Source organism: Castor canadensis, chromosome 16 (assembly GCF_047511655.1).
Source record: "Castor canadensis chromosome 16, mCasCan1.hap1v2, whole genome shotgun sequence".
Taxonomy (NCBI): Eukaryota; Metazoa; Chordata; class Mammalia; order Rodentia; family Castoridae; genus Castor; species Castor canadensis.
In genome coordinates, this window is record NC_133401.1 from 57184805 (window position 1) to 57199711 (window position 14907).

Below are 14907 nucleotides of genomic sequence, written 5' to 3' on the forward strand. Positions count from 1 at the left end.
GTTTTCAGCATCTAGTCATCACGTCTCTGCTCCCATGGATAAAAGGGAGCTGCCTGCAATCTCTGGGAAGCCCAGTACCAGACGGTGACAGTCTTTTCTGTTTCTATGTGCTGACCGCAGTGTGGTACAGCTGCCCTGGCAGGTACAGAGCCTGGGCTGGGAGCCAGAAGTCAGAAGACTGGCCACCAGCTGAGTGGCTCTGAGATTTGGGGCCAATTATTTCCTCTCTCTAACCTTCTAAACTGAGGAAGCCTTGACCATAATTACTTGGCTCACACTGGCCTTGGTTTCTCTGGGCCTCTAACCCTGCTTTCTGGGCTATGACCAGGAGAACTGGCCGCAATACTTACAGGCTCATTCTTGCCGACCTGAATCCTGTAGCGGGAGATGAAGCTGGGTTTTCCAGTTATGTCCACCACCAGTAGAAGCCCATTGAAAGCCCAGAAGAGCAGCCCAGGCACTTGAGCAGCACCTGAAGTTGGAGAGCAGAAGGGAAGAATCAAGGTAGCTCCAGGTTCTCACAGTTCATGTGTTCACAGAACACACTTTTTACAGAACTGTCCCTTGCCAGGGAGATTTTAGTGCTCAAGATGAGAAGACTTAGCTTCAGTCCTGAGTAACACATTAGCTGTGGAATCATGGACATGTCACTTAAGGAGTATTTATAGTTTTTTTTTGTAGTTCAGGCTGGCCTAGAATTTGCTATGTAACCTAGGCTGGGCTTGAATTCCTGATCCTCCTGCCTCAGCCTCCCAAGTGCTGGGATTATAGGTGTGTATTTCTTTTCATTTTTTTGAAATGAGCTCTGTATTTCTTTTCATTTTTTTGAAGTACTGGGGCTTGAACCAGGGCCTACACCTTAAGCCACTCCACCAGCCCTTTTTTGTGATGTGTTTTTATAAGATAGAGACTCATGAACTATTTGCCTGGGCTGGCTTCAAAATGTGATCCTCCTGATCTCTGCCTCCTGAGTAGCTAGGATTACAGGTGAGATACCAATGTCTGGCTCTATTTATTTTCATAGCCATAAAATGGGAACAACAATCTTCAAGGTGATTAGAGACAAATATATGTGTGCAATGGTGCTAATATAATCCACTCCAACACAGAAATGAATTTAGACTGACAGGTGGGAATCTGTGTACCTGAACATTTTATGAGTTGCTAAGGAAGGAGAAGCCAAGGCAGTGTTGGTTATGGTGTGGTTCACAATGAGCTTTGGGCTAGGAAGTCAGTCTGGAGGCCTAATCCCCACTGCCTGCCCAGCTGGGCAACAAGACCCTGGTATCCTCTAGTCTATTCAAGTCTTCATACTCTACTCTTGGGGAACCATGGTCCACACTGGTGTGTTCATGGCTCTAAGAATCCCTACAGCAGAGAGAAATGTTCAACATTAAAATCCACCTCTCCCTGCCTTGTTTGACCCCAAGTACTCTTTTCTTCAGGACACCTAAGGACACGATCTCATACATCCGTTTTCCCAGGACAATTTCAATTTATATCTGTCATTCCAGAATAATTTATCTTATTTTATTGACTTTTTTTTTTTGATGGGATTGGGGTTTGAACTCAGGGCTTCGCACTTGCAAAGCAGGCACTCTACCTCTTGAGCCACACCTCCAGTCCATTTTGCTCTATTTACATTGGAGATGAGGTCTCATGAACTATTTGCAGAGGCTGTCCTCACAAATCATGTCTCCAAAGTAGCTAGAATTACAGATATGATATTTCTTTAATTATTTATTTTTGGTGGTATGAGGTTTGAACTCAGGGCCTCATGCTTGCTAGGCAGACTCTCTACCACTTGAGACATTCTATCAGCCCTGTTTTGTGTTGGGTATTTTCAAGATAGGGTCTTTCAAAGTATTTGCCTGGGGCTGGCTTTGATCCTCCTGACTGATCTCTGCCTTCCAAGTAACTGGTATTATAGGCATGAACCACAGGTGCCCAGTTAAGCACGATTCTTAAATAATACCTCTTTGCACTATCACAAGTATCCCTATTTGGATGATAAATTAATCTTACCATTGTACCTATTAATATGCCACAGCACTGATGTTCTGATATTTTAGAAAATACTGATCAAGACTTAACATTTAGATTTGACTTTTTCTTCCACATCCCAGTTTTCCATGAAGTCATCCCAAGTATCTGATTTCTCACTGTGAATAAATACCACTTTGTCCACTCCAGTTGGCAGTTATTCAAGTGACTTTATTTGTTCATATTTTGCCTCCTTCTTTAGATTCAAAATCCCAAAGGACAAGGAAATTTCACTGAACTCTGTGTCTCTATATTCCTCTTCCCACCCCTGCCTGCTCTTTCAGCTGCAGTGCCTTGTGATAAGTGAGACATAGGAAAGACTTAGCCAGCACTGTAGGGGACTACAATTGGTATGAACATTCTGGAAGGTAATTTGATAATAGATGAAGTGAAAAAATAAGGTGAGAAAGACAGACAGATACAGAAAGAGGAAAAAACAAAGACATCTATATTTGTGCTCATAAATGTCCCTCACAACATTAAAAAAAAAAATCACAAGGCCCAGCACTGGTGGCTCACACCTATAATCCTAGCTATTCAGGAGGCAGATCAGGAGGATTGCTATTTGAAGCCAGTCCCAGAGAAATGGTTCGTGAGACCCTATCTCAAAACCCAACACTAAACAGGGCTGGTGAAGTGGCTCAAGTGATAGAGTGCCTAGCAAACTGAGGACCCTAAGTTCAAACTCCAGTAACCACAAAAAAAAAAAAGTTTAAATCAGCCTCAATATCCATTAGTAGGGAATGGACTCAGCACATTAGCTTTTCCATGTAATAGAATACACTGAGAAGCTTAAAATATTAATTCTATATTAATTAACATGGGAAGATATCTACAGTCTATTCAGTGAAAGAAAACTTTTTAAAAATGGTGGTCTGGGGATGTCTTGCCTGGCATACACAAAGTTTCTATCCCCAGCATTGTCTCTCTCCCAAAAAACTGTCTCGTAAATAACTAACTATATGTCTAAAGTATTAGAGATACACACTCATATATTAACAGTGGTTCTTTCCTCCTTTTTTTTTTTTTTGTGGTACTGGGGCTTGAAGTCAGGGCCTTCACCTTGAGCCACTCCACCAGCCCTTTTTTGTGATGTGTTTTTCCAAGATAGGATCTTGTGAACTATGCTTGGGCTGGCTTCAAACTGCAATCCTCCTGCTCTCTGCCTCCTGAGTAGCTAGGATTACAAGTGTGAGCCACCAGTGGCCGGTCCTTTTTTTCTTTCTAGCCACTTTTTTAAACTTAACATCCTCATTCCTTATAATAATGGACTAAGAAATCTCAAAGTGAAGAATGGAAAAGGAGGAGGCTAGAATCAGGGGCTCAGCCCTCCACAGTGGAAACCTCACCTATAATGAAGAGGATCCACTCTTTGCCTTCAAATGTAGAAAGCAGCCTCTCCCACTGGGCTTGCCAAAAGTAGCCAGAAGCACCCCAAAATCTCTGAAGATGCCTTAGAAGAAAAAAGCCATTCATGTTGCTAGATGAAGACTGGTAGGCAGACAGCCTCTCACTTCACACGGTCTCGACCACCACCATTCTGCAAGATCCTGGATTCGAGAGGGGTGGCACAGACTTACCATGTGACTGAATTCCAGAAGGCCACAAGCAAGAGGAGACCAGAGCCCAGGATAAAAGCTGTCCTCCTCATGGAGCCCCAGATGTGTCCCTCCTAGGGGAGGACAACGAAGTGTCAGATCCAGCAAGGCTCCTGCCTCCACCATGTCAGCAAGGCTATTTGCTGACCTTTCCCCATCTGTGGGAGGTTCATGCCTACCAAGGACTCTCAGCTGTCCCTGGGTGTATTTATTAAAACTAGTTCTCCAGGTTTGAGAAGGGCAAGAAATTACCCTGACTCCCAGAGAAACTGTTGGGCAATGTATCACTCAGAGAAGGACAGGTGAGACTTCTAACAGCTGTGCAATGTGTTACTAGTCCTCTTGAAAAATGGAGATACTCACTCTCAGCACTTTGAATCACCATTTTAAAATTCCCAATGTTGGAGACAGAGATAGAAGGATGGTGATTTGAGACCAGCCAAGGCCAAAATAAATAAATAAATAAATAAAGTTATTGAGCCTCCATCTCAAAGAACAAGCAGGTGTAGTGGTATATATTTATAATCCTAGCTATGCGGGAGGTAGAGGTAGGAAGATTGCAGTTTGAGGCCAGCCTGGGCCAAAAATGTGAGACTCTATCTGAAAAATAACTAAAGCAAACTGGGCACCAGTGGCTTACACCTGAAGTCCTAGCTACTTGGGAGGCTGGGATCTGGAGGATCGCAGTTCCAGGCCAGCTCAGGCAGGGAGTTCTCTGAGACCCCATTGCAACCAATAACTGGATGCAGTGGTGTGCTCCTATCATGTCAGCAATGTTAGGAAGCCTAAAATGGATTGTGGTCTGGGCTGGCCTGGGCAAAAAGCAAGACCTTATCTTCAAAATAACCAGAGAAAAAAGGGCTGGACGCATGGCTCAAGCAGAATACTTGCCTCACATGTGCAAAGCCTTGAGTTCAAACCTCAGTACTGTCTCCCAACCCCCGCTAAAAAAATGAAAAACTTCCCAATGCCTACAGTCCTCTCAGTTACACCAGAGTCTTGAGGGTGGGACATGGGCTACATGTTTTTAAACCCTCCCAGGTAATTCTAGTGGGTGAGCAGTTTGAGACAGTCATCATAGAAGGACCTGCAGAATCCTCAAAGAAGAAACTCTTCCTAAGTCACAGGGCCACCAGCTGGGCATGGTGACTAGTGGCCACTGGCAATTGCTGGGTGCCCCTTATACATTCTCTAAACCAAAGGTCATTGCAAGTGTGTAGGCAAAATAATCAGGTCCCGGACTCAGAGGGAGAACACCAGCTTCCAGTTACGTCACCAGTTTCCCTTGTACCATGGACAGGAACAACATTTGTTAATGTCACACCCATATTCTAAGTTCCTAAGTCCAGATGGGCTGTGCAACTGTTCCTCCACAGGACAGAACTGGGGGAGGTGTCCCTATGGCATGTGTATCCTGTCTCATCTGCAGTTAGCAGGAGCAGCAGGTCAGGAAGTGAGGACAGATCTGACCAGTCTTTACCTTTCAGTCCAGAGGAGTTCAGATTGATTCATTCTGAGCAATCTGGATCTGCACCAAATCATCTCTCTCTCTCTCTCTTTGCCTAGATTGACTTTGTTCTTTGACACGGCCATTCAAGAGTCACCTTCAGTTTTGCTACATGGGTCATTCTGGACTGTTCTGATTTTCCAATTGTTCCCTTTATAGGATCCCAAGGGCTCTTTTCAGGAACTTTTCTGGACTCATTGAGAATTTTTCACCCTTTGAGTTTCAGCAAACCAAATTAAGTCAAATGGAAATCTTAATTTTATGTACAGGATTAAACGGTTTTTCAGGAATGGTGGGTTATCTAATCTCTCCAGTAGTCCAGATGAAGGCAATATAATAATTTATATTCTATTGAAGTGTGGGAACATACAGTGCAGAAGTTAGCTGTGGTCACGGGCCACTTTTCAGCCCCAGGCTCCAGCCCTATGAGACTTCTGTTGTCTCCAGAGCAGTTGCGGAAAGGGCCGGTTCTGAAGTCAAGACATGAGGCATACTTAGGGCCGCAAGCAGGCAGGAAGACCAAGAGAACCCCACCAAGCACACACATCGCACCCCGTTCCCGCCCCCCAACCCTGCTCCCTCATGTAGGCAAAGGAGTTCCTGTGCAGTTATACAGGACTTTGGAATCAAGTGGTGACTGCTCAGTCACTAAATGAGAACATCGCCATGGGCATCCACCCCTAGACCTTGGAGGAGCCTTCAGATATCTACAGCAGGGTAGACATGGAAAGAGCCTCTGACTTCAGTCTCTCCGTATGGCAGGCAGAGTGCTGGCATTTATTTACCTGCTTGGACTTCTCAGTGGGCAGCATGCTTCCAACGTCGCCCGTCATCTAGAACGAGAAAACACAGGTGGTCATGGTTCCTTTCACAACCATGTGGAAGGAACATGGTTCCTCACAACTCCTGAGGAAGTAGTGAATGAAGAAGTCAAGGCTGGCAGTTTTTGTTATTGTTCGTGGAACCAAATAAACTCATTCTAAAATTTACATGGAGACATAAGTAAGCAATAAATAGGTGGGAGAATGCCAGAAAGGAAGAAGAGTGATGGAAGGCAAGGGAACAAGGAATATGAGGTGTATCGACTGTAAAAACATAACACTTTCTAAAAATTTTATTCTCTCTTCATTTCTTGCAGTTATTAAAGAGTCATTGCTATAAGAGAAAGGAATGGGCTTGCTTACCCAGCACTTAAAGAGTAATTCTAGCTGGGCACCGGTGGCTCACACCTGTAATCCTAGCTACTCAGAAGGCAGAGATCAGGAGGATGGGGTTCAAAGCCTGCCAGGGCAAATAGTTCATGAGATCTTTTTTTTTTTTCAAACCCAAGTGATACACAGGAAAAAATTTCATTCACTTGATGTATCTGAATAGTCTAAAGAAACTGTCTACCCTGAATCTGTCCATTACGATTTCACTTAATTCGTCCCGGTCATCAAAAGGCAGCTTTTATTCTAGGGAGGTATGGTAGTTCATGAGATCTTATCTTGAAAAAACCCAACACAAAAAAGAGGACTGGCAGAGTGGCGCAAGTGGTAGAGTGCCTGCCTAGCAAGCATGACTCCCCGAGTTCAAACCTCAGTACTACACACACACACACAAAGTGTTTAAAGACTTCATTTTATTTATTTATTTTATTTTAATTTTTTATTGTGCTGAGGGTACATTGTGGCATTTATGAAAGTTCTTACAGTATATCAAACTTATCATACTTGAGTTCACCCCCTCCACCATACTCCTTTATCTGCCTCTCCCTCCCAGAGGATTTCATTTTAAAGATTTCTGGAATCTTAATAAAACTGATATTTAACAAGTAGAGTAATTAAGGTTTACTCATTTTTGTCATGTGATATTGCAGGATTTTTCTACTTATATAAAGAAAATTATCAAGTAATTTTTTAAATTTAAGGAATCCATTCATTAATAACTGCAGGATAAAAATTCCAGTACTAAAATTTAGAAGCTGATGAATACAAATTAAAAACTGATGGCATCTCTACTTAGAAAAAAACAAAACCCACAAAAAAAGTGGCATTGTTCATCATATGTTCTGAATAAGGTATTTTTGACCATGTAAACATATTAAGTATGTTTTCCTCTTATTTTTAAGCATCACGCTCAATATGTACATATGTGAACTACTTTTTTGAATTAAAAAAATCTTTTTTCTGAGCAGATCACTTAGCACCAAGGGGACTAGAGTTTTATCTAACTTGGGTAGAGGAAGATTATTTCATTTACAAGCAGCTCATCGTTCATCAAGGACATCTACAAACACATGTCCCCATGCATGTACATAGACTGTACAGAACTAAAAAATCTGGTAAAGCATAAACTATCTGGACTCTCCCAAGGTATATGGAAATTAGAGGTCAAAAGAAAGCACTGTAGTCAAGTAAGCATTCTGTTCTGTGGAGCAACGGGTCTTTGTGTGCAGCAGGATTGTCTCAAAGGCAGGAGGGTTAAACCACACACCAGCTCTTTATGTTCCCCATAGTCATGGAGGTAGTGTGTCGCTGTGGCAGTTCGCCTGTTCTGTCAAAACAACACTTGTGTCCAGGCACCAGTGACTCACACCTGTAATCCTAGCTACTCAGGAGGCAGAGATCAGGAGGATCACAGTTCAAGCCAGCCCAGGAAAAACAGTTCATGAGACCCAATCTTGCAAAAAACCTTTAAAAAAAAAAGGGCTGGTAGAGTGGCTCAAGGTGTAGGCCCTGAGTTCAAGCCCCAACAAACAAAGGACACTTGTGTTCATACCACCTGCCCATCTCTGTGCTGGTTCCACATTGCAGTCAAGGCCAGTATTAGCTGCCATTTCCTTCCCTCCCCTCCCCTCCCCTCCCCTTCCCTTCCGATACGGGTTTCACACTTGCCAGGCAGGCACTCTACCACTTGAGCCACTTTGCCAGCCCTTTTTTGTGTTGGGTATTTCTGAGATAGGGTCTTTCAAGCTATTTGCCCAGGCTGGCTTTGAATCTTGATCCTTCTGATCTCTGCCTCCTGAGTAGCTAGGATTACACGCATGAGCCACCGGCATTGGCTACCTGTCATTTCTTGAAGTGGCACATGTTGTTTTTATGGGGTTTTAAGTTTACAGTGTAACTCATTCTTCTATTTGAAGCATATATTTCAAACATATAAACATGATGTTCAAATTTTTCCAGCAAGTCAGAAATCTTTTGTCCAGTCTCACACACTTCCATGTACCATGCAGACCTGACTATACCTGTGTGAACTTGACTTTGCCCACTGTTATTGCAGTTTGCACTGCACCAATGCTGATCCATATTCAATACATGTATGAATGTATTAAAACAGCACAGATATGTAAAATAATTTTTTTAGTGATTCCGGGGTTGAACTCAGGGCCTCATGCTTAGCTGAGCAGATGCTGTACCACTTGAGCCACTCTGCCAGCCCTTTTTGCATTGATTATTTTTGAGATAGGGCCTCACTTTATGCCAGGACTGTCCTGCACCATAATCCTCCTATTTGTGCTTCTCTACATAGTTGGGATGACAGGCATGCACCACTGCACTCAACCAGTGGTTGAGATGAGGTCTCACCAACTTTTTGCCTGGGCTGGCCTTGAACCAACATCTTCCTAATCTCTGTCTCCTGAGTGGCCAGGATTATGGGTTTGAGTCACTGTGCCTGGCCTAAATATGTAAAAAAAATTTTTTTTTGCTGTACTGGGGTTTGAACTCAGGGTCTACACCTTGAGCTACTCTACCAGCACATTTTTGTGAAGTGTTTTTCCAACATAGGGTCTCTTAAACTCTTTGCCCGGGCGGGCTGGCTTCGAACTGTGATCCTGCTGATCTCTGCCTCCTGAGTAGCTAGATTTCAGGTGTGAGCCACCAGTGTCCAGATAAATATGGAAAATTTTTATTTTTTTACTTAAAAAAAAAAGAAATCTATTGTGAGTTTTTTTGTTTTTGTTTTTGTTTTTGTAGTAGTGAGGTTCAAATTCAGTGCCTCACACTTGCTAGGCAAGTGTTCTACCACTTAAGCCATACCCAGCCTGGTTTTTCTGACAGTTTGAATCTTCAGCATGTATTCTTGCAACTTTGGTTGCCTCTCTGTGGGCCTTTTCTTTTTTTCTTGTTGTGGGGGCGAGGGAGGGGGGAAAGAGAGAGAGAGAGACAGAGACAGAGACAGAGAGAGAGACAGAGACAGAGAGAGAGAGAGACAGCCTTTTCTTTTTATTGCCTTTCCTGGCTATGCTATTCAGTTCTTTTGCAGTGAACTTCAAGTGTCTCTCCGTAGTTGATATGGTGCCATGAGTTTTCTGGGACAGTGACGAAGCTTGGTGAAAGGATGTTCAGGTACTGTGCTTCCTATGATTTGCTGCTGTCTTGACCTTGTTGAGTATTGCCACTTTTTGTTTTGCTATAAACCTTTAATAAGTGAATGAAAAAAATGCTCAACATTTGGCTGGAGCTCTGGCTTAAGTGGTAGAGTGCCTGCCACAAGGTAGCAAGCACAAGGCCCTGAGTTCAAACCCCAGTACAGCTCAAAAAAAAAAAGATGCTCACCATCATGAGGGAAATGGAAATTGGAAGGACAATGAGACTTCACCTCATACTCATTAGGATGACTACCATAAAAACAGACCAGAATTGAGGGCGCCTGCTCCAAAAAAAAAAAAAAAAAGAAGAGAAGAAGTAAAGTGGGGGAAGTGGAGCCCTATGCACTGTTGGTGGGAATGTAAAATGGTGGGAATGGTGTGGCAAATGTGGAAAACAGTACTGCAGTTTCTCACTAAGATCTTAAAACAAAACTACCATATGACCCAGCAGTTCTGTTTCTGGGTATACATCCAAAAGAACTGAAAGCAGAATCTCAAAGAAATATTTACACACCCAAATTCACAGCAGCACTATTCATAGCAGCTGAAAAAAAAGTAAGAAAATTCTGTCATATGCTGCAACATGAATGAAACTCGAGGACTAAATGAAATAAGTTAGTTACAAAAGGGTAAATTCTGCATAATACCACTTATCTGAGGTTTGTATGGGAGTCAAATTCACAGAAGCAGAAAATGAACAGTTGTTGTCAGGCAGGGAGAGGTGGAAGCAGGGAGTTGTTATTTAACAGGTAAAGAACTTCAGTTTTGCAAAATGAAGAGCTTTTAACCACTTAAAAGTGGTTAAGGGCTGGGGGTACCTGGCTCAAGTGGTACTGTGTCTACCTGGCAAATATCAGGCTCTGAGTTCAAATTCCAGCACTGCCAAAAATAAAAATAAATAAAATGGTTAAGATGGTAACTAGACATTGTGGTATACTCTTGTAATCCCAGCACTCAGGAGACTAGGCAGGAGGAGCTTGAGTTTGATGCCAGCCTGGGCTACTTAGTAAGACCCTATTAAGAAAAAAAAAAGTTTCAATGATATATTTTATGTTTTTAACCATAATTTTCAAAAACAAGAAAGCTTTAATAAATAAAAGGGTGATGGTAGCATAAAATAGGCAGACATGTAACAGATTAAAGTCGAGAAATAGACCTAAACATTTACTTATATAGTGAATTTAGTGAATAAGATGAGACCAATATAAGCTGGGCACTGGTAGCTCACTCCTGTATCCCTAACTTCTTGGAAGTCTGAGATCAGGAGGATCACAGTTTGAGGCCAGTCTGGGCAGACAGTTCACTGGACTCCATCTCTAAAATAACCACAGCAAAATGGATTGAAGGCGTGTCTCAAACATAAAAGAACCTGCTTTGCAAGAGTGAAGACTGGAATTCAAACTCCAGTCCAACCAAAAAAAAAAAAAAAAAAAAAAAAGGAGATGGGGAGGAAGAGATCAATATAAATGAAACTGAACAGATGCTGACCTTCCATTATAGTAAGAGAAATGTGAAGTCAAACTGCAATGTGATACTATTTCTCATCCATCAGAATGGCAAAAAAAATTCAAGTTTGACCACAGGCTGTTGAGGTTAGTCAGGTTGAGAGGAATTTAAAATTGAACTTGGGCTGGTGTAGTAGCTCAAATCTGTAATCTCAGCCATGTGGGAGGCATAGGTAGGAGGATCACGGTCAGAGAAAGACCCATTCATAGAGGCTATCCTTCACATAGTGCTAGGCTCCTGGGATGAGGTAAAGTCATTTTCAATCTGACAGTTTGTTGTCCAGGGTCCAAATAAGTATGGTGCACAAGGGAGGTGGCAGCGCTAGGCACTTTTAGGGCTAAGCCTCTTCAGTGTTTTAATGACAAAACTAAATAGTCAAGGAAGCACCTCAAGTTGGGAAGTATTTGAAGCTTTAAATGTTCACAAAACATTTGTAGACAGGCAGAACCTTGATATCAATGTAGATTTTCCTCTTCGTGTTTATTAGGAAGTGTGAGAAGTGCTGCTCAGTCTGTGGGGGCAGCCATCTTGTTTGAAAGGTAAGAGTGTGTGTGTGTGTGTGTGTGTGTATGTGTGTGTGTGTGTGTGTGTGTGTTGGGGGGTATTAGTTTGTTTTCTTAAAGATTTCAGCATTCTTGCTACGCCATGCTACAGGGAACTACAATTACAAGTCAGTCTCTTTAGCCTTTTTCCCTGACTAATCAACATTATCTTTGCTGACAGCTTTTGAGACATGGCCTTTGATCTTTGGAACTCACCCATTCCTTCTAGAAACTTACTAGGAAGGAGCTGTAGGAAGCCCTGGAGATGCACACATGAACAAGAAACTTCCAATGTAGATGCATAAACTCATCATTTCAAAAACCTGTTTCTTCTGAGCTAGAAGTCTGGACAGGGCATGAGAGCTAGTGCACCCAAGAAATTAACTGAGGACAATGCCCAGGCTTTCTTCCTGTGTTTGGATACATGGTCTCCAACCCCAAAAGGAACCCTTTCCTCAAGACTGCATTTTAATTTATCTAAGGAATGCTGAGATTTTAGTCAGATCTTATATATATTTTTAAGCCAAGGCAGATACAAGATTCAGCTCTGTGAATATCGAAACTGCCATTGAAGACCTTCCTTGTTTTATTATTGAGTTTCCAAGAAGAAGCTGTACACTTTTTATGAGGATACACATAATAAACTCCAAAAAAGAAAGTAGTGCACAGAAGTTTTCCCCTTTAGAAGAAATGTTATGCTTTCTTTTTTTCCTTCCCCCCCCATGCTTTCTTATGAATGGCGAATAAAATTGGGCAATCTTTTTTTTCCTTTCTACCTTAGATAGAGGAGATGAACCAATCTGGGTTATAATACATATATACATGAAAATGTCACAAGGAAACTCCCTGAACAGCTACTTTTTTCTTCTCTAAGCTCACGTCAGAAGCGTAATGTGCCCATGTTGTACCAAGGTTTGAAGGAGGCACATGTCATGCAAAAGCATGAACAATCATCACGCTTATGAACCAAAAAAGGATCCTGTATAGCTATCTTAAACAAAAGTGTCATATATATGTTTTTCTTTTCACAAAAATGGAAAACAGGAAAGTAAAACAGGTCCTGTGTGGGGGTTGGCATCAGTAGGAGGGGAGGATACAAGGAAAGGTGGAGGAGGGTGAATGTAGTGGAAATACTATGTATGAAAATGGGAAATGAAGCTATTCCAGGAATGGGGGAGAAATGGGATAAAGAAGAATGATGGAGGGTAAATTCAACTATGATATATTGCAAGAATTTCTGTAAATGTCACAATGTACCCCAGTATAACAAGCATATGATACTAAAAAAATTTTTAAAAATAAAGAACATCCTGAAAAAAAGTATAAATGTTAGAGGAGTCAGATATATTGAACCTAATTTAAACATTATATAATATATACATGTATACACAGTACCACAGAAACATATATAAATTTTGTTTTTATGTATCAGTTAAATAATTTAAAAAATAATACATAAATTATGGTACACGAAATTATGAAACATTGTACACACATCAAAGGAGCAAGTTAGTGTGGTGTGGACTATCCAGAAATATTAGATGAAAAAAGCAATGTGTAGCTAGGCACCGGTGGTTCACACCTGTAACTGTAGCTACTCAGGAGGCAGAGATCAGGAGGATCATGGTTCAAAGCCAGTTGAGATCCTATCTCAAAAAAGCCCTTCACAAAAAAGGGCTGGTGGAGTTGCTTGAGGTGTAGGCCCTGAGTCCAGCCCCAGTACCACAAAAAAGAAGAAAACCAAAAATGAGCCAAGAGAGATGAGGCTATCAATAAGACCTTGATCCTGGAATGAGCAGCTCTGTTTATTACACAAGGCAGGACTGTATTATGGAACCGGGTATTACTGAACAGTGATTAGGGACTGATACCTAGATTGACCTTGGACTCTGCTCTGCACATGCTTTCTGGCCAAAGGGAAAATGACTATCTTCTGGTGGTAGCTCTGTCCTTCGGCAGAGGAGTAGCAACATTTATCTGTTAACATCTGACTTCATTAGAACCCAGGAAGCATTTCCTAACATGCCATGTATTCTTTAGCTTTGGTGATGTGCACATATGCCGTCTCCTGAGATATTTATCTAGCTAGCCGAGTCCTCTAAGCTGCACAACCGTATCATTCTGTTGAATATTTTATACTGAAGCAGTTTGCTTTCTGAGCTTTCCTAGACCTGCCTGTAGATATGTTTGCTATTTTCCATGAACACAGAAAATTTCTAGGAGAGACCTCAAACATGGTGGGGGGGACTGTGTGAAAGAGGGCAGATGTTCTTCACCCAAAGAAGTTCTTGCATGTTGTTTGCCAACAATAGTGTTTGAGTTAGACATTTTGGCAAATAAAATTAATAACAATATTTATAAATATTTAAACTATTAATGTTCTATAATCATTACATTTTTTATTGGCTTTCCTCTCCTTTACTTGACTGCCAAATTCTTTTTCTCTGCCTTCCTTTTTTTTTCATTGTTGGAGTAGGGTTTGAATTCAAGGCATTGCACTTGCAAAGCAGGTTCTCTACCACTTGAGCCTCACTTCCATTCCATTTTGCTCTGATTATTTTGGAGATAGGGTGTTGTGAGCTATTTGCCTGGCTGGCCTCAAACTATGATCCTCCTGATCTCAGCCTCCCAAAGTAGCTAGGCATGAGCCACAGCCATGGCTTTTCTCTACCTTTTAGAGCTTAGAGCTGGTCTGTTATAATGCCCCCATTTCCCATCTGAAGAAATGGAGATGTAGACATATTCAGAGTTATTTAGTGTCCGAACTTGAATTCAGTACCAACTATACTAGTTGACATAAAAAGTATAGAATGTGTTGATGTTGGTGAATGCATAGTAGGAGTCAGACTGAAAGGTAAACAAAAGATGAGGTCAGCCTGTATAATCCATGAATAATGGAATAATGTGTGTGTTATTACTAAAGAATGTTTTCTCTAAGATATTAATCGTTTTTTCATATAACATTTATTGTGTGCCAGATATAATGCTAGACACATGAGCTACAAGGATGAATCAGACATCCTATATTTTATAACATAATACTATTAGATAACTTTGATTTTCCAAGTGATAAGGCATTTAGGAGAATATGATATAGTGATTTAAGAAGGGAATGCAGGACTGGAGGTAGGACTCAAATGGCAGAGGGCATGTGTGAAGCCCTGTGTTCAAACCTCAGTCCCACCAAAAAAAAAAAAAAAGAAGGGGGGTACATTTAGAGAAAAGAGAAACAAAACACACTACAAGTTTCTGATATTTTATCACAGTGAACTGATTCTCTAAAAAGAAATTGGAAGCCGGGTGCTGGTGGCTCACAACTGTAATCCTAGGTACTCAGGAGACAGAGATCAGGAGGAT

General features: G+C 41.6%; 1 protein-coding gene and 2 non-coding genes across 8 annotated transcripts in view; all 3 read right to left on the reverse strand.

Moving 5' to 3' along the window:
- Faxdc2 (fatty acid hydroxylase domain containing 2) overlaps positions 1–14907 on the reverse strand; it is a 28221-nt gene that overhangs the window by 10329 nt on the left and 2985 nt on the right. For all 6 annotated transcript variants that reach the window (XM_074057068.1, XM_020169527.2, XM_074057065.1 and 3 more), the window contains 4 exons: positions 5934–5981; positions 3624–3715; positions 3393–3496; positions 351–472 (listed from right to left, as the gene is read on the reverse strand). In XM_074057068.1, coding sequence (XP_073913169.1) covers positions 351–472; positions 3393–3496; positions 3624–3715; positions 5934–5981 — 366 coding nt within the window. The remainder of the gene's footprint in view (positions 1–350; positions 473–3392; positions 3497–3623; positions 3716–5933; positions 5982–14907) is intronic.
- On the reverse strand, positions 6531–6648 carry LOC141418335 (small Cajal body-specific RNA 8). The gene has a single exon (XR_012442998.1).
- On the reverse strand, positions 12429–12528 carry LOC141418406 (small nucleolar RNA U13). Its single transcript, XR_012443041.1, has one exon. It is a non-coding gene; the product is annotated as a small nucleolar RNA U13 (small nucleolar RNA).